Source organism: Mesoplodon densirostris, chromosome 6, assembly GCF_025265405.1.
Source record: "Mesoplodon densirostris isolate mMesDen1 chromosome 6, mMesDen1 primary haplotype, whole genome shotgun sequence".
In the NCBI taxonomy this organism is placed as follows: domain Eukaryota; kingdom Metazoa; phylum Chordata; class Mammalia; order Artiodactyla; family Ziphiidae; genus Mesoplodon; species Mesoplodon densirostris.
In genome coordinates this window covers 9232665-9251536 of record NC_082666.1, presented here as the reverse complement: position 1 = coordinate 9251536, position 18872 = coordinate 9232665, and the positions used below count along the sequence as shown (strand labels likewise).

General features: G+C 51.4%; 1 protein-coding gene across 1 annotated transcript in view; it reads left to right on the top strand.

Moving 5' to 3' along the window:
- The window catches only part of MVB12B (multivesicular body subunit 12B), a 194288-nt gene that overhangs the window by 154469 nt on the left and 20947 nt on the right, over nucleotides 1-18872 (top strand). Inside the window, 2 exon segments of the mRNA XM_060100447.1 lie at nucleotides 8476-8531; nucleotides 11306-11365. Of these exon segments, the coding sequence (XP_059956430.1) occupies nucleotides 8476-8531; nucleotides 11306-11365 (116 nt within the window).

The following is an 18872-nucleotide window of genomic DNA, read 5'->3' as shown; positions in this document are numbered from 1 at the left end:
TTTTATATGAAGAGTTTGGTATTTCTGACTAACCTGGTGAATTAGCCTCCTGATGCCCAGGGGCAGTTTTCTTCTCTTTGCTTTGGGGGTTCTTTTCCAGGGGACATTTAGCACCTGGGCCCAGCTTGGGCCCTGCTCCTGCCGTTGAGCTTGACCTGTGACAGCTCAAGGGATGGCAGATGCCAGGAGAGCCATGGTCCGGACACCAAGGGAAGCCCTCCTAGGTAGGCTTCGCTTCCGCACCTCCAAAAGCCTTTGGATCAGGAGTTACAGCCTCGGGTTACATAATTTAATGTGGATGCACTTGTGTTTTTATGTAAAAGCAGGGAGAAGAAAAAGGTCTACCTTGGAAGGGCTTTTCCTCTAGTGCTGTGATGATGACAGTTACTGCGCAGTTAGTTTGTACCTGAGCCTTATGCTTTTTAAAAATTTTTTATTTATTTTTTTTACAGCAAGTTCTCATTAGTTACCTACTTTATACATAGTAGTGTATATATGTCAATCCCAATCTCCCAGTTCATCCCACCCCCACTTTCCCCCCTTGGTGTCCATACGTTCATTCTCTACATCTGTCTCTATTTCTGCCTTGCAAACCGGTTCATCTGTACCATTTTTCTAGATTCCACATATGTGTGTTAATATATGATATTTGTTTTTCTCTTTCTGACTTACTTCACTCTGTATAACAGTCTCTAGGTCCATCCACGTCTCTACAAATGTCCCAGTTTCGTTCCTTTTTATGGCTGAGCACTATTCCTTTGTATATATGCACCACATCTTCTTTATCCAGTCGTCTTGTTGATGGGCATTTAGGTTGCTTCCGTGACCTGCTAAGCTTTATGCTTTTATCTCATTTAAACTTCACAGCAATCCAGGTATGATTTCCTTCCTTCTACAGTCAAAGAATCAGGCACAGAGAGATTGAACGCTTGTCTAAGTCAGAGATAGGGCAGGGGGCCTGACCTGAATTCACTCCTCTGAAGAAGCAGTGGGCTGCTTGGGGTGCCTGCTGCAGGCCCCTGGCCCCTTCTGGTTTCTTCCCGTCGGCCATGCTGCGGAGCAGCCGTGGCTGTCCCCCTTCACCGAGGACAGGCAGACGCGGAGGCTGAGTGACGTGCCCGGGCCCCAGGGTGCTCGCGCGTAAGGCCCCTCTTTCCTCCCTCGGAGCCACCTCATGCATGGGACTCGGGAGGCTCTCGCCGTGGCTGATCAATCACTCCTTTTGGCTTATGAATAACGTGGCAAAACAAATTACTTTGGGGATCTAGAAGGAAGTTGTTGGCCCTGTGTAAACTCAATTGGAATGTCACCTAGCAGACAGCTCTGGGGCGTCTACAAATATCTTCCAAGGAATATCCCCAAAGTGAAATCACCAGGAAAGCTGAAAGGGCTTGGTGTTTTGGTTTACAAATGAGTTTTGAGAAATGGCCTTGAGGTCTAGAGTTGCTGGCATTTTTCCCATCACAAATTGTAAAGAACCTTTGAAATGCCGCAGGAAACGGGAGAAGAAAGGGCCAGGTTGCTGATTATTTACAGCTCTGAGCCCCAAGCAGGCCCACAGAATTAAAGGTCTCCTACCATTCCAACTGCATTCAATTTTATTCTGAAAATGACTGCCTGCCAGTAAGCCACGTTTTTCACCCTCATCTCTGCAAAGACTTCTGAGGAACCATGACCAAGCTCACTTAACACCACTTGGCAACTGTGAGCAGACAACAATTGAAGTGCTAGTAATGGAGTCTTTTTTAAAATTTTACATTTTTGTACTGCATGACTTTACGAATCTCTTTATCAAGTGCGTTGAAATTAACGCATGTGTCGATTGGAGTATTTCCTCGTTGAAGGAATCAGCAGGCCTGACCAAGGTGATGGGCTGGTCCTGGCCCGGTGCCTTTGGGAGCTGGTCAGCGGTGGGTTTGTGCTGAGCCCTCAGAAGTCCAGGGGTGTGCATTTGGAGGGGAGAATCAAGGGAAGGCTCTGAGGGATTGCCTTGGCGAGTACAATTACACAGTAGCTCCCGTACGCAGGAGCTGTGACCCTATCCCCTTGCCAGGCAGAGTTCCTAGAGATTCATGGCAGAGCTGTCTGTGCAAAAGCCGAAATCCAATTTTATGTCCAAACAGATATGGCATGCAAATTGGACTTCTTCCCCTAGGAAAGCAAAGGCAGGTATCCCGGTCAGTTGGGGAAAAAAAAAAAAAAAAATCACCGCCGCCTCCTTTCCTTCTTTAGAATAGGGTGTGGTATTAATACAGTAGCAGATTAGAGCTTTATTTGTTTAAACCTTGCAGATTCTGTAAGCATTCACAGTCCTCTTGACTTGTAGTGCCTGATTGTAAAAAGAACAGTTGAATGAGCTCATTGTTTCCTGGTTTTTTTCTTTAATGTATTTTACAAACACTCTGTTGACAGGCCTGACATGCTGATTTCTATGTACTCGCACTTCAGTTTGGGATTACAGCATTAATAACAGAGTTCCAGGCATCATGCCATTTTTAAGCATGATCGTTATGATAAAGGGCATATACTTAATTACAGGCCTGCTTAATTACAGCTCTGCTGAAGCTCGTTTGTTTAGGAGAATGCTAATTGCGCCACGGAGCCCACGGCACAGCCTCGCTTTCATCTGCTCGACGCCGCTCGGTGCAGGGGATCAGCGTTTTGTTAAAACTGCCACCAAAAATAAAATAGGGAAAGGAAAAGAAAGGAAGACGATGAAGAAAGCACTGTCCTGGTCCCGAAAGGGAGCCTGCCTGGCACAGGGCTCTGGATTGTAGCAGAAGCCCACGTTGGCTGTGTGCCCCTTCCAGCCCTCACAGTACCTCCTAGGACAGCCGGCTGTGTTGTCCCTGCCTTACAGGCAGGGCGGCCAAGGCTCAGAGAGGTGAGACTGCCTCTCGCCACACGTGCTGCCCCCTGGAGTTCAGGCCCCTCCTCCCTGCCACACCCACGGCAGCGCCACACCCACGGCTCTGGACTTGAATCCTGGCCCCATCAAGCTGTGTAACTCCTGCAGCCTCAGTTTCCTTAAACGTAACTTGCACGTGATCATTTTGAGGGTTACGTTATGTGGTGCGTGTTCACTCTCTAGTATGAGGTCAGTAAATGCGGTTTCCTTTCCTTTTCTCTCTTCCTAGCCTAGAACTGGGCTAGGGGAGAAGTTCTGTTACAGCCAAGGTTTAAGGGAGCCGAGGAGCCTGGAGGGCGGACTGCTCTGGGTCCCGGGAATGCCGCCTTCGGTGCCAGTGAGGAAAGGATAGACTTCTGTGCCCTGCTTCTGGGTTGTGACCGTGGATCGGTCAGGCCATGTCCGTGTGAGAACCCTGTAGAACCCCAGGCTGACTGGGAGGGCCAGTTGGGGGGCAGACATGTGCCCCCTGAGCAGTGGCTCCGTGAGAGGTGCCCCCTCGTCACGGCTCTCCCTCCATCCCCTCCACTGCACGTCACTCCGAGGAGGACTCGGCAGCAGGCCGAAGGCTAGAAGGAGGATCACGGTGAGGTCGAAACGCTGGCCTCAGCTCGGGAAACAAGGAAGGAAGGAAGGAAACGTGGCTCCCCACAAGGAGCCCGGTTGGAGATGATCTATGAACTTCTTTTGGAACGCATGAAAAATGCGTGCCATTGATTTTAAGAATTATGTTTGGCAAACCTCTAGATATCTTAAAATATGGAAAGGCTGCCCAGATAAGGAGAACAGGAATGGATGTCATGGTATTAGAAGGGGATTTAGCAGTCCCACAGATCAGCTTTCTAGCAACACATAAAACCCCTCCCTAACTCCCTGACAAGCGGCCGTCCACCTGGACCTTTGTCGGCCAGTTCTGCTGGTCCCGCCTTCTGCCTTTCCCCAAGGAGGGCAGGGTCCCCCCTCTGAATCGTGCCCCGTCTCTCTAGCCCCTCTTCCTGTGACAGCTCTGAGAACGTGTGCAGACATTGGACCACATTCACCTTCAAGGCCTCTCGTATCTGGACCCAACCCCATCTTGCTGCACTTCCCGTGTGCCGGGCACGGCGCTGGGCTCTCGGGTGCCAGGTGGGGTGCAACGATGAGCAAAAGTGGACGGGATCAGGCCTTCCTGGAGCAGCAGGTCTGATGGCTTCCTCTCCTTCCCTCCTGTGGGCTGGCTTCAGGTCTCTCACCATCTGGCAGGCTGCCCAGGACGACCCTCTGAGAGTGCAGTCCCAGCACTGAATCCCTCCCTTGAGCCCGGAGCAGACCAAGGTGGGCAGCTCCCTCACCCTGGCACCAGGACTGCTGCACTGTCCCTTACAATGCCATCCCTCCCCCTTTCTAAACAGTCAAGTCACGCTGTTGACTTGTTCAACTACAGACCAGTCTTTTTTCATGTCTTCTGCTGTTATTCGAGCATGAACATCTCTTTCATTCCATCTAACGCAGTTGGTGTTGTGGACTTAAAGTACAGGACTTAGCATTGACCTTTAGTAAATTCCATCTGTTAAATTTAGCCCGTGACTCCAGCTTTTTGAGATCTTTATTGGTCTTTTGTTATCCAGTTTGTAGACTGTCCTCATCAGCCACATACTGGATAAGCCCGCTATGCATGTCTTCATTAGAGTAATTGATAGCCCCCTGGGCACCCTCCAGAGAGGTCACTTGAGGTCAACATAATTTTATTAAATCAGCTTCTTGAACGTCTAGTCCAACCAGTTATGGATTCTCCTACCCTTAACATTGTCCAGCTGTATTTATCCATCTTGTCCATATGGGTAACATGGGAAACTTGTCAAGTGCTTTGCTAAAATCCATGTTCTTATCAGCCTGCCATAGTCTTGGCTATATTAGATTTTTTAAATAAGTGGAACTTGGTTGGCATATCATCTGTTTAGCAGACTCTCACTGGCTCCTGGGGACTCTGGCTCCCCTTTGCAGGGACTCGGGGCGTGTCACCATGGCGACTGTTGCTCTTGAGCCAGTTCCCATTCAGGAGCTTCAGCCCCTGGGATCCTATGGACTCTCTTTTCTTCCAAGATTGTTAAAGTCTGTTGTCTAGAATACAAGGAGCATCCAGCTGTGCCCGTCTTTCTGTCCTGAACTCTAAGATAAGGTGGTAACTTATCCCCGAGTTCGCAACTCTCTCCCTTCCCAGCTCCCCTTGAGGTCAGATTAGGTCCTAGTGGATCTCCACGCCGTCTCCTCTGCTGCTAAACCCCATCAGGAGGGCTTCAGCCCCACAGTCCGGAGGGCCACCCTCACTGCTGCCTCTTGCTTCGCAGACAGTCTTGGGAAGGCATCTTCCCTTTGTTCTCTCCAAATGTCCCCAGGCTGGAGCCCCGTTACAGGGAATGCTGAGCGCCCCAGGAACCCCCTGTGCTGGGACAGGAATGCAGAGGTGACTCACACGTGGATGGCCAGAACCCTCAGCTGAGAGGGGAGATGCGGCCCTGGCTAGGCACCCAGGGGGCCACTCTGAGCGGATCCCAGAGGGATGGCGGTGGGTGGACGTAGGGTGAGGGTGAGGGGCATCCTGTACGGAGGGGCAGTAAGCACCTCACCTTGAAAATCCTCCTGTCTCTTCCCTTTGTATGCAGGCTTGACTGCCAGCCTCACGCTGGGCAGGTGTCACCAGCCTTCCTCACTTTCGCCCAGTGCTCCCCAGGTCTCTCATTTCCCGGGGTAGTCGGGCCTTTGCAGGTCACTTACCACCTTGTCAGAACACCAGTTCTCTGAACATGTGTTGACATTTGGATGGAAACAACTGTCACCAGGGAGAAGGGAGATCTTCACCATATCTTACCAGAAACCCCCAGACACTAAGGAGGTCTTTAAACACCAAAGGCAGAAAGCCTAGTGAATGAACGAGCGGGGTTCTCCGCTTAGCGATGTGGCCAAAGATGTGCTCACTGGAAACCGCTCTCCAGCGTTGGGTCAGATTGCTACCTGAGTGCAGGAAGGGAGCTCTGCCCTGGGCCCTGCCATCTGTCTCCTGGGCAGAGAGAAGCTGGGAAAGAGGTGCGTGTGTGCAGACACGTGTGCAGAGAGCAGAGAGTGACATGGCCAGGGCAGGTGACAACAGGGGGCTTTGAGAATCTGAAGAAGAAGTAGGCTGTGGCTTCTAGCGCCTGACTTGGGGTGGCCAGGATGGGGGCGGTGCCTTAACGGTGAGGGGGATGGCCAAGGAAAGAGTGGCTTCGAAAAGACCATGATGGGTCTGATGGGGCTGTTTGCACACAAGCCCACCTCCTGGCCCGTAGGTCTGATGGGAAGGAGCTGGTAGAAGGGCCAGCTAGACACTTGGGGAGGGACTGGTAATGTTGTCAAAACCGTGAAAGGCCCTGGTGTGGAAGAAGCAGGTTTGCTCTCAGAACTTCCATGTATGCCTCGTGGAAGGGCCAAAGACTGGAGTCACTGCTTGGCACCTGGGTGGGCTGTGACCCCCAGTCTGTGAATGACCAGAAATGCTGCCAGTGCTGCATGCTCTCCTGCCTCCGTGGCTTTTGAAAGGGGGCTGGGGTCAGAGTGCCGCATGGGGTGAGCCTTGACTCCCAGCCACGTTGAGAGCACGGTGGCAACTTCTGGGAATGGAGCTTGGCCTCTCCTTGGGTCCTGGGTGGGCCTGGTCCTGCTCTTTCTAGAAGGCGTCGTGGCCTTTCCGGGATCATCTGTTCAGGGATGGGTTTTCCCAGCTGGAAGTGAACATAGGTGCTCAGATTTCATGAGTATATTTGTGTGTGTGCTGTATTGTGTAAGGTTACTGTGGGCTTTCCCCTGCCTTTCTGGGGAGCTGTCACACTGTCCCCGGTGCTTAGCTGGTCCTCTTCCAGGCAGTGAGGGCAGGTCGCAGGGCCTCCGTGATGCGAGGTCTCTGACCACAGACGTCTCTGTCGGAGCCCCGTGGCCAAGCAGGCTTCCCAGGAAAGGAGGAGGTTTCCAGTGCAGCAGCTGTGGCCAGCTGTGCTACTGCTTTTTCCTCAAACTTACCAGAGAAGGTTCCATTTTTATCTTCCCAGAAATTATGAATGTAGCTTAAAATGAGACATTTGGCTCATCTTGCTGATCAGAGAGGCTTTGTCCCAGATTTCTTTTCTTTCTCTTATTTCCTTTCCTTCTTTCTGTTTCTGTGACTCTTATTTCTTAGAACTGAAGAAAAAAATTGTCCACCACTTGTGTACAGAGAGGGCCCCATCTTAGATGTCGGGGGAGGCAGAGATGATCGTGTCCCAGGGAACTCGTCACTCGGTTTCTTCCTGTGACCACAATTTACCAGAAAACCACTGCCCTCGGCGTGACGCGCCACGCCACGCCACGCCACGCCACGCCACGCCAGTGGCTGGGACCAGGGAGGCCGGCTTTGGCCTCTGCTCAGACCTGAGGGCGAAGCCGGGCCCCAGGAGAAGCCTCCACCCGCCCCACAGCCCGCGGCTGCCTGGCCTTCGCGCTGCGGGGTAGCGGCGTCACGCTCGGTGCAGTGCGACCTGCTCCTCCGTGTCACGAGGTTTCCACGCTGACGTCATTATTCCGCTCCTCCCGGGAGAGGGCGCGCTCGGGGAGGCAGCTCCCGGTCGTGATTTGACAGCGATGACCTGGGGACTTGGTGGGCGCGGGGCTGTGGGAAAGGAACTGAACCGCTGACACACACCCCCGCCCCGTTTTCCTTTGCTGGGGACCCATTCCCGCCCCTTCTGTGTCCTGTTAATACTGAGCAGACAGGGGAGCCGCGATTCAGCCCAGGAAAGCGGACCAGGAGCCGGCGATAGTGGCCGGGCAGCCCCGCCTGCCGAGCACCTGGGCACCGGGGGCGGAGCCTCACACAGCCCGCACACACCTACTCCTTCGCAGGCCACGCCGTCTTCTTTACGCGCAGGCTCAGCGGCCATGGCTGACGGGCCCAGCCGCTCCGCGGCATGTGGGATCCTCCCGGACCGGGGCACGAACCCCGTGTCCCCTGCATCGGCAGGCGGACTCTCAACCACTGCGCCACCAGGGAAGCCCGCACCGTCTTCCTTTTAAACTCAAGCGCACCCAAAGCCGTGGCCAGGGTCCAAACCCAGTCTGTCTGACTCCAGAACCACTCTTTCCTCCAACCTGGACCTTTCCCGGGAGCCTGACAGCCTGGCTGTGATCAGGCTCAGCTGGAAGGACATCTCAGGAACACTGCCCACCTCTTCGCCGAGCCCGGCCTTGTCCCCTCAGCCCTCGTGCGCCTCTGTCCTGCCACCAGCCCTTCAGTGGCTCCCACCGCTTACAGGCTGGACCCCGGGTGGGCTCTGGACCCTTCCCTGCTCTCACAGCTCGTCTGCACTTCGGCGGGGCATCTGCCTCGCTCACCAGATGTGTGTCCTTCCCGGGAGCAGGAATGGTACCTGGGCACCCATTGCCCTTGGCCCCACTCACCTGTGCACGTGTCGGCCGGCTCCAGCCCTGACCGGCCTGTACTGTCTGTGTCAGTATCTCAAGGTACTGAACATCAGTGGTGTCTGCAATGCCATTTCCTCTCTTTTTTTCTTCTTTTGCAGCAATGGATGGTGTGCCATTTATGATTTCAGAGAAGTTTTCTTGTGTTCCAGAAAGTGTAAGTTTTTGTTTGTTTGTTTGTTTGCGGTACGCGGGCCTCTCACTGTTGTGGCCCCTCCCGTTGCGGAGCACAGGCTCCGGACGCGCAGGCTCAGCAGCCATGGCTTACGGGCCCAGCCGCTCCGCGGCATGTGGGATCCTCCCAGACCGGGGCACGAACCCATGTCCCCTGCATTGGCAGGTGGACTCCCAACCACTGCGCCACCCGGGAAGCCCCACGAAGTGTAAGTTCTAAGCACGATCGCTCTCCCCTTCTGCCCCACTCCCCTGCCCCTGCCAGAATCACTGCTGTCCTCGTGTTCTCCCCCCGCTGGAAGCTCAGCCCTGCAGCCTACAGCAGGGCTGCCTGAGAGCCGGAAGTGGGTCGTGTTCCTCCCTGGGCCCCTTCAGCTAATGCTGCACGTAGTGGGTGTTTGAGAAGTGAAAGAAGGGATGAGGGTGGGGAGGGAGCAAGACAGAGAGCAGACACACTCAGACGCAGCTGCAGCCAAGGCTTTTTGATTCAAATGTGATGGTAAATTGTACTGAACTTCACTGGCTGTAAATGTTCTTGCTTTCCAAGCTCACCTTATTAATTTCTGCTCTTTTTTATTTAACAAAGTCAATGTCCAGCAGAAAGAAAGCTGCCTCACTTCCCCATTGCCATTGCCCCATTCCGTGATGACCACGTTCTCTGCTTTAAATCGCAGGCATCCGAGTGGCAGGGCTGGGCCTGATAGTTCAGGGTGCCCTGCAGCTGTGGGTCTCCCGCCCACTGCAGGCTAGCATGGACCCCATGATACACGTGAGGCAACTGAGGCCAGGCTGGGCCCTTGAGCTATCTTTAGTGACAGAGGGACTGAGTGAGCTAGCTGGGTCTGAAGGCCAGAACCCAGATCGTGAGAAGCACCCAGCACGCACAGCTTTGCGGGCCCTGCCTGGCACCCCTGTGCCCTCTCTCCGGTGGTGCCTGCCCCCCAGTGTGGCAGTGGCCCTCCCTCAGCTGTGCAGGCCTGCTCCATGCTGGCTCAGTAGACTGCTTTCTGGGCTTTTTAAAATCCTTTCTGCAGAAGTTTGCTTTGACTAGCTAATAAACATGAAGGCCCTAGTTTGGGCACCAGCTAAAGAATCCTTCAGTGTTTTTCTTGGACCCAGCTTAAAACCACCCAGCTCGCGATTTGACCTGCACTGGAGTTTCCATTTTCATGAAATATAATAGACCTTCTCTGAACCCTTCTGGTAAGCAGCTTAATCTTGAAAAACGCTCGTGACTTGACCTGCGGAGCATGAGTAACTTCAGCTGACTCCACTTGGCCGCGTTGCCATGGAGATGCTGGCGCCTCTCCCGCCCACTCCCTTGGAGAGGCTGTTCTGTCCTGCGCACCGGCTCCAATCAGGAAAGTTTAGTGGGGCAGTTAGAGCCTAATGATACAACAGCTGGACCTCTGCTGGATCCCGGGCCACTCAGGCAGGCAGCCCCACTCTCGCACCACTCGGGCTGGCAGCAGGAGAAAGCCAAACTGTTTTGTGGCTACTGGCAGAGCAGCCCCAGGAGCTGAGTGCCTAATTCGGTGGCCCTGTCCCAAGATCGGGCTCTGCCGACTCAGCAAGTGCTCAGGCAGGCGGATTCGGGCCAAGCCCAGTGCAAGCGCTTCCCTGCGCTTCTGTGTTTAATCTCAGCAGCCCAGCCGGCAGGGCCCGCCCGCAATGCTTTGTAACCGGAGAGGAAATGCTCGAGTGATTAACCTGCCGCTGCTGCATCACGAAGGGGCACTGAGCCCAGTTAGAATCCAGGTCCTTGCTCAGAGCCGGCCTCTTTCTACTACCCCTCCCAGGAAATCCCCCGCCTCTGGGCTGCAGTTCAGAACCGTGAAGGCCCTGGGGTTTTGTCAGAGATTCTCAGGTTTCACCTGTTCATCCCCGGCTGCCAGCTGCTGGCCTGGGCTGCAGAAGGCTGGGCTGGTACCCCTCGGGAATACAGACCACTGATGATCCCTGAGGGGACTCGGACCAGGGACCTCAGAGACCAGGTTCCCTCCACCCCTCACCGTGCATTATTTCAGCGCAGGCTTCTCTGGGCCTCCAGCTGACTCTTGTTGCCATGTGCATTTGATTTTTCATGCTGTCTGGAAAAGCCAGCGTTTTTAAAGAAAGGTCCCCATCTCTATGAAGTCACAGAAATGCCCATTAAAATGCAGTGTTAGCATTTTCCACCACCACTGACTTCTTAAACGACAGTTGATGGGCAGTTCCTTCATTACCCTTGCATTTTCAAAGACCTGGAATTCCCTCCAGCTCCTTCTCTGATGCCAAGGAGTCCCAGGCAGAAGATTGGCTGCCTGCCTCATGGAGTTCCTTAGACCCGTTCCAGCACACAGGCGCAGATGTCAGGGCGTTGTGGGGAAGCCGTGGGCACCTCCATCCCCGCGGCTGCAGAAAGAGCACACCGGCTTTTCCTGTGGGCAGGGAGAGACAAGAGGCAGAAATGATTGGTGACAGTCATGGTCTTTCAGGAGAGCCGTGACCCGCCCCCCGGGTGCTGTAGACAGGTGCCTAGGCCGGGGTCCCCACCAGAAGGGACCCCGGTGACGGCCAGGTTTTCTGAGTCTGTGCCAGCTACTGGTCCATTTACCCTCACTCATCACTACAGTCACACTGATGGTTTCCATGGAAAAGGAGTGGAGAAAACACCAGATCACAAGGGGGTTTGAAGTGTCACAATTGTGAATAAGAACACATGTGAAGCAGCATTTTTCCAGCCGTTTAAAAGGATGACTTGATCTGTATTTTCAGATGCAGCCCTTTGATCTCTTGGGAATCACCATCAAATCTCTGGCAGAAATTGAAAAAGAGGTAAGCAAGCTTCCCAGAGCGGGACAGGTGGGGGGCTTAGGTCATCACTCACTCGACCCAGGGTCTCCCATCCCTATTAGGGTTTGTGTTCCAGGAACAGGAGGGACCTAGGTGTGGGGTGACCCTCTGAGAAAAATACTTTCATTGCATTCAAGTTTATTTCTGAGAAAAAGAAACTCACTTTTAATGTGTATATTACCTAAAGTAATAAGACAGAAGGTTTTACATGATACATGGAACAATCAGTTCTGCTTCATTTTTTTTTAAATGTCATGGCGTAAAGAAGGTAGAGGTTGGGGTGTGTGTGCAGAGTTGGTTTTTCCTCTTTCTGTTTTATTATTTGCCACCAGTAGGAGTTTGGGGAAATGTCAGAGGCTCTTCGTGATTTAGAGGAAGGATCACGGTACATTCCATTGTGCTTGATAAGCCAGACCCCACTTGGCAGCCTGTTTCGAAAGAGTTTGGATGTTTTCCTAATAAAAAAGAAAGAAATCCAGGATTGGAGCACATGTGACAACTCCGAAGAAGGAGAGCTGAGATAACGGAATCAAGCTAGAGGTCAGATCTGCTGGTGGTCTCCCCACTTTCCTAAGACAGCGTTAGCGTGTGTGTCGTCTTTCACATGTAGACGGTTGTTAAGTGGTCACATGTTTGCAGCCAGCTCTCCTCTGAGAGGCACATTTGTCTCAAAGATGGAAATGGTAGAACCATTTCAATATTCTCAGTTCCTCTGGGTTTTCTGTTGTGTACCCAGCTTTCAGAAGCAGGTTGCATTATTGAAAGATGGCTGAAATCAAGGAAAATTGAATCAATGTAGTACAACAAATTTCTAAACCTGTCATAGCAAAAACAAGACGAAAAAGTCCCCTTTTGTCTTTGATTTTCAGTAAATCATAAAAACCAACGTGATTGTCATCTATAGATTTTGGGGGGTGGGGGTAAACTTAGGAAAAAGAATTTCTGGCTACCACACCAGAAATATACATGTGCATGGAGCCCCAGGTCAGTCTTGCTCAAAATTAAGGCGGCTGTCCGCTTACAGACTGCCTTTGCTTGGGGTCTCGCACAGGGTGGCGCCAGCGAGCCTATATGGAATGCCTTTGCTGGGATGTGCTCTGGCTGCAGGCGGTGAAGCAGGGCCAGGCGTGGCCTGTGACCTTTCAGGATGGACAAGGTCACACAGACCTTAAGGGGCGCGCGTGGGGTTCCGATGGTCACGCCCCATCTCTGCTTAAAGCCAGGATAACAGTAGAACCTGTCTCACGAACACTAAATGGATAGATGTGTGAAGCACTGCGGACAGCAATTGCTCATCACCCTGGGTAGGTGGGGTAGGTGGTGAGTGCCAGAGACTGGGCAGCTGTGAATGTCTCCCCTTCTCTCCCCGCCCATCCTCCTGGGCTGTAACCAGAGCCCCGTTCATTGAAGCACCTGCTACGTGCTCCGCTCTGGGCCTGGGCTTTACCTCCGTCATCACCGATTCTCACCCCAAGTTGACCAGGTGGCATTGTTCCTCCCCATTTCATGGGGCAGAAATTGAGACTGAGAGGTGAAATAATAATAATAGCCAAGACAAGACTGAGACCTAGCGTGTCATACTCCAAATCCGCTCCATTATGACGTCGAGTCTGTTGCTCCCTGTCCTACTGATGGGGCTGATGGGGACAGTGGTACCTGGGAGGCCTGTCGACCTGGGTTCTGACCCCGACCAGGCCTTCAGGTTACCAGGACGGGGTGAAATAGGAGAGAGCCCAGTGCAGAGCCGGTACATGTGGTGGAAACCACCATAAGTTCTCTTAATTCTCTTCCCCGCTAAAGGGCCAAAAATGTGTTTGGTTTGAATGCGTTGTCTTGATGTCAGGTGCTCTGAACAGAGCCTGGCGGGGCAGAATCCTCAGTTCTCCCACTTAACCTTTCTGAGCCTCAGTTTCTTCTTCTGTAAAATCAGGATAGTAATAAAAATGCCCTGTAGCGTTCATGGGTTTGACCAAGACAGTCATGGAAGTGGCTTAGAACAGCACCTGCTGTGGCTACTGCCCGGTTAGTTATCAGCGGCTGCTGTCATTGTCATGGTCATTGTTACTACTGTTCCCTGGTCCACAGGAAGCAGGGAAAGTCGGTGTAAGTCTGTCCTGTTGCAGCCTGGTGAGCTGCCCTCTTGCTGGTGGCGGAGCAGAGACAGCCCCGTTGACCAAGCTTGGCTTGCTTCCTTGTTTTCAGTGATGAGTTAAAAAACACACGTCTGTGTTCTCTGTTGAAAGAAATTAGAGTTAAAGAAAATGTAGGGGAACGGGGAGAGGTTAGAAATGCTACATAGGGTGTAAAACCATCACAAATACCACTGAAGTCAAGGATGCTGTGGAGATTTTCATTTAATCTGAGGATTTAAAAGTTACTTCCACCAGCCATCCACGTGCATTTAATGGTGATTAGTATATTGACATCTACACACTTTGGTGAACGGGCTCCTCCTTCTGCAACAAGGTCAGAGGATATTCTCCGTAAATAAACTGGAACTTGCCCCTTTTAGCCTCTGAACTCAGCATAGCTCCAAGGGTTGGAGGCCGAGGAGAAGCTTTGCCCACGGCCCCCTGGCCTCACACTCGGGCTCTGTGGGTTGGCCCTGAGTAGCTGGGGGTCCCCCTAGTCAGGATGATTTTGCCCCTTTCCATTCCCAGTCTGGCTGCCCTGGTGGAGGCAGGGGGATGTGCTTGGGGAGGGGTCTTGGGGCAGGGGTGCTCCACTGGGGGTTTGCTTTGCTCACATTTACACTATCAAGCCAAGCGCCCTCCCCCAAGAAGGCGGGAGACTTCAGGGCTGACCATGACCTGCACTGTCCCGTTGCCCATCCCGAACACCCCCTTGGATCTCGCCTGGGATTCCCAAGCAGCGGGGAGAGCCCAGCATCAGTGGGGGTTGCTTTGTCTGGGGCAGGCGCCCCCTCCCTTATCCGTCCGTGCCCCCTGGGAGAGGTGGTGTCACCCCAGCTCACAGCAGAAACTTGGGCTTGGGTGACTGCGGCCATAAAGGAAGTGGGGGTGCTCGCCCCTCCCGGCCAGGACGGGTGTGGGCCCGCTGTCCTGCCAACTTGGACGTACTCACCCTGCCCTGCCTGGGGGATGCTTCTGAATTTTAGCCTGCGTGCGCCCTGTCACCACCATTTAGCCTCGGGGACAGGTCACCCCCTGGACAAGCCCCGTCACCCCATCAGCCTTGAGCTTGGTGATTAGGGACCCGAGGGATCACCAGCAGCCAGCCCAGGAGTGCCGTCCCCAGCGGCCCTCATCACCACAGCGCGGACCCGCCGTGAACTGAGTAACAGATGCAAAGAGATGAGGTGAGGTGTCGCCTCCCCTCAGTGGGTGACAGTGCGCCTCCAGCCCGCCAACCCGAGAATCTGACGAGCTCAAGCAAGAGTGTGCCGCTCGGCCCGCCAGTGGGAAGGCGGGACGAGGCTCGCTGGCGGTGTGGGCCGGAGCCGCCTGCCGCGTGGGTGTGTAGATACTGGGTGTCTGCAGGGACGTTTGTGGACAGTGTAGACAGTGGAGGCAACACAGCATGGTGGAGGGACACAGTTTTGGAGTCGAGCCCCCCGGGGTAGCACGCCAAATCTGCCACCTAGGCTGGACCCTGGGGCAAGTCTCCTGGCCTCCCCCTCCTCAGGTTGGCGTGCAGGCCCAGGAATCCCACCCTGGCCGGAGCGCTGGTCCCAAGGCTGCTGCTGTGGCACTGATGGGAGGCCCCGGCAGTCGTGATGTACGCAGCACCTGGTTACGTTTCATGAAAGGCCCCCAAGGAAGGTCATGATTAAAATCAGTGCCCATGCCATCCGGCAGATACGGGGCAAAACATTCTTCAGACGCGCTCAGGTGGCGTGGGCTGTTGAAGCGGAAAAGCCAAGGTTGTAAACCAATTCCCGCTGTGAAGCTGTCCCTCTCCTGGTCCCCAGCGCTGAGCCCAGCCTCCTGCGGCCCGACCCCGCCCTCTAGCAGCCACATCTCCTGCCGTCCATGTCCTTCCGAGGCTCAGAGTAGGGGCTTTGGCGTGTACATTACCCCGAGGCAGGAGAGTGTGTGTTTGCTTACCTCCCCTCCGCCCTGGGAGGCGACCAGGGAGCAGCCAGTGGCAGCTGTCGTCAGCAAAGGCGGGGAGCTCTGTGGCGGGGGGGTGCTTTCTGGCCCTGACCTGGCCCCCTTGCCCCGGGGAGCAGCCGTCTGGCTCTGCAGGAGGGTGGCCGTGACCCCGGAGGGCTGTGTCCCAGTGAAGCCCTTATTGTCCTCCCTGTTGCCCAAACAAAAGGTTCTCTCTGTTCAAGAGTCGGGAAAAGTGTAATTTCGCAGCCGACCCGTGATGAAGCATCTTCTCTCGGAGTGAGAAGACGGGCATATAAATATTCTCTGTCTCTGCCGCTCTTTATTTCCCTTGTAAGCAGTCACCCTATTTCTCCATCTCATGGACGCCCCATCGCAGCCAGGGTGAGAGCTTCCCAGCTCCTCAGTTTGGGCAGCAGCTTCTAAAATAATTCCTGTATCTCGGTTACCTTTCCTGCAGCCTGTTTATCCTCCCTCCCCGCCCACTACCCCACCGTCCCCTGTGGCCCGTCCATCCCCAGCCTCGCCTCCCTCACAGACTGTCCTGTCCCTTGTCTCATGAGTGGTGGCCAGGAGACAGTGGCCTGGACTGTAGATTCCGTGCCGTGTGCGTAACACTGCAAGCCTCTAAAAATAGGAGCCGGCAATTCCTGTGATTGAAACGGCATCCAGAGTGCCTTCCAGACCCGCACACAAAGCCCTTTCCCCACCTGCTGCCGACTCTCCATGGAAAACCACAATGCTCACCCTCCCTTCTGTGGGCACCACACTCAAAAATGTGGCAAGGGAGCGTCATTAGCCCACCACACTTCCTGGTGGAGCAAACAGCCTCCATTTTCGCTCCACTTTAAGGCTGAAAGACAAGGGAGAGTCTAATTAGTAAAGGGACGATCTGATATTAATCACGCCTTTAAAACTGACAAGGGAGGCAGTTCATTTAACCACTTAATTGCTACAGGTTTTTATGGGCTGCTGTTTGCAGACATATTTAATGAAGAAATTATAAATCTAAAGGAGCTTAAAATTTTAATTTTATACCTAAATATTTTCCTTGTTCTTATGTTTGTAGTCAATCCTCAAGAGTGTAGTCACGTGGAATGTTCTTTAAATGAACATATTTGCTAACTGGCGTGATTTCAGTTTTTAAAACATTGGTTCCAGCAATTAGGCATTTTTTTCAGTTCCCAAATGACTGGAGAAATTCGTCTTGATTATAATTGCTCTTAGCCACGCATATCTAATTTGTGTCTTTTTAAGTGTTAATTAGTAAACAGTTTGAGCTGACATCTTTATGTGTTTGTGTATTGAAAAATGGGGCTTATTGCTTATTTAGCTTGGGGCAGATTCCACTAGCATTTACGTCACAGCACTGAGGTGAAATTAATGGAAACACATTTGGCATCACGAGGTAAAACGAATTTTTGAATCCAACTTCTGTACATCCACTTTGCATGGACTTCTGCAAGCCCTTCCAATATATGAGATTAGACTGGATTTGGGATGTGCATGTGCAGGAAGAAAGTGACACAGAAGATTTTTGTATCAGTAATGAAATGGCAGAGTCCAATTTTATAAAAAGCAAAATGTTCATATCCCAGCACAATTGTTCATTCTTTCTACTTTTGGAAAGCTTTCATTGTGCTTATTAATGTTAAAAAGAATTTTGTAGAGGGAGATGTTGCAAAATGTGTGATCTCTTTGCACCATCTAGTGGTCAGGTCTTAAACTGCAACAGGAAATAAGGTGTTTTCTATCTGTGAGACTTAGTATTTTCAACACCCAGAATCTTTTCTTCTTTCTTTTTCAGTCAGGAAGCTGATATGTTTTGGGAAAGAAATTTGCCTACTTCATTTATTAAATAAAAGTTAGTTAATTAAATAGAAGTTAACCTTTCTTATATATTGTTCCGCTCCCCTTTTTTATATTGTTCAAAGACAGAGAGCTGCCACCAAATTCTTACAGAGCTATCACACTGAGTTGAGATAATTTCAGCCAGAAACAAAGGAACCTAATGAATTAGTTTAATGGATAGCCATTCCAAACGCATAAAAGAAGTGTTAGGCTTCTTTTGAAATGTGGGAAGTAGCCTGGGGACCTCCATTTCTTGGACTCTTCAGGAGTCTGACCACAGCTTGGGAACCACTATTTGATGCCACAGACGAAATCAGTTCTCTCCCCATAAATTGTGGCAGACATCATGGGCAGTTTGTCATCTTAAGCAGCTACCCTGCTGATCAGAATCGATTTTTTTAATATTTAGTGTTTTCTTTCCGAGTGCAGAGGTTGTGCGTGTTTATTAAAATGCAGACATTACAGAAACATTTCAAAGGTGACAGACAGTCCCCCGTGGTCCACTCCTCGGAGAGACACACATACACACACACGTGTGTCAAACAAAGATCACAGGAGTTCAACACTGGACATAATATTCTGTATCTTGCTTTTGCACAGACTGGTGTATCTTGCACAACCTTCCATGTCATTTCACACACATCTACCTCATTCTTTTTAATGACTATATATGGTTCCCTTTTATGATTGTCATAATTTATTTAAGCAATCCACTACTGATTTACTTTTGAGTTGTTTCCAATTATTTGCTATTACACCGGTACAATATATTTCCTTGTACGTGTGTCTTTGCTCCCTGGGTGTTTCTTAGAAGAATGCATGGTATTACCATTTTGTCTTCCAAAAAGAGTGTGCCCATTTAAACTTCCCCTCCCCCATCCTGTGGTGTGTGAGCGGGTACCTGTTTCCCACATCCTCACTATAGCTAAGCATCACTGGTATTTAAAGGTGAACATCTTTTCATATGTTTATTGGCCATTTGTATTTCTTTTGTGAATCTCTTCTGTTTGTGCCCTTTGCCCAGTTTTTTCTATTGGCTTATTTAGCTTCTTTCATTCATTTTTGAGTTCTTTATGTTCTTTGCAACACCTTCTTTCTGTCTTGTGTTCAAACACACACACACATTCAACCAGTGGCTTTTCACCTTATTAAAGATGTGTTCTGCTATACAATGGTTCTTAATTTTTTCATGGGCAATTTTGTCTTTGTTTTAAGGTTTTATTTTTGACTTCATGTCCTACTTAGAAGATTATAAAAATATTCACCCATATTTTTTTCAAACCCTTTGTGTTTTAATATATTAAATACTTTTCAACTACTGAATCCATCTGAAGTTTATTAGAAGGTAAGATCTAGAACCAGCTTTATTTTATCCTAAAGTGTTAGCCAGTTTTCACAACAGTGTTTACTTTCTTCAGTGAGTTTTCAGTGTTACTCTTATCGGACAGTTCCATCTGTAAGAGGATCAATGGACATTTTTCTTGACTCTGTTCATCTCTGTTCTTTTTATATGATTGCCACACTGCTTTGAATCTGATAGCTTTATAATCAACTTTAATATATGA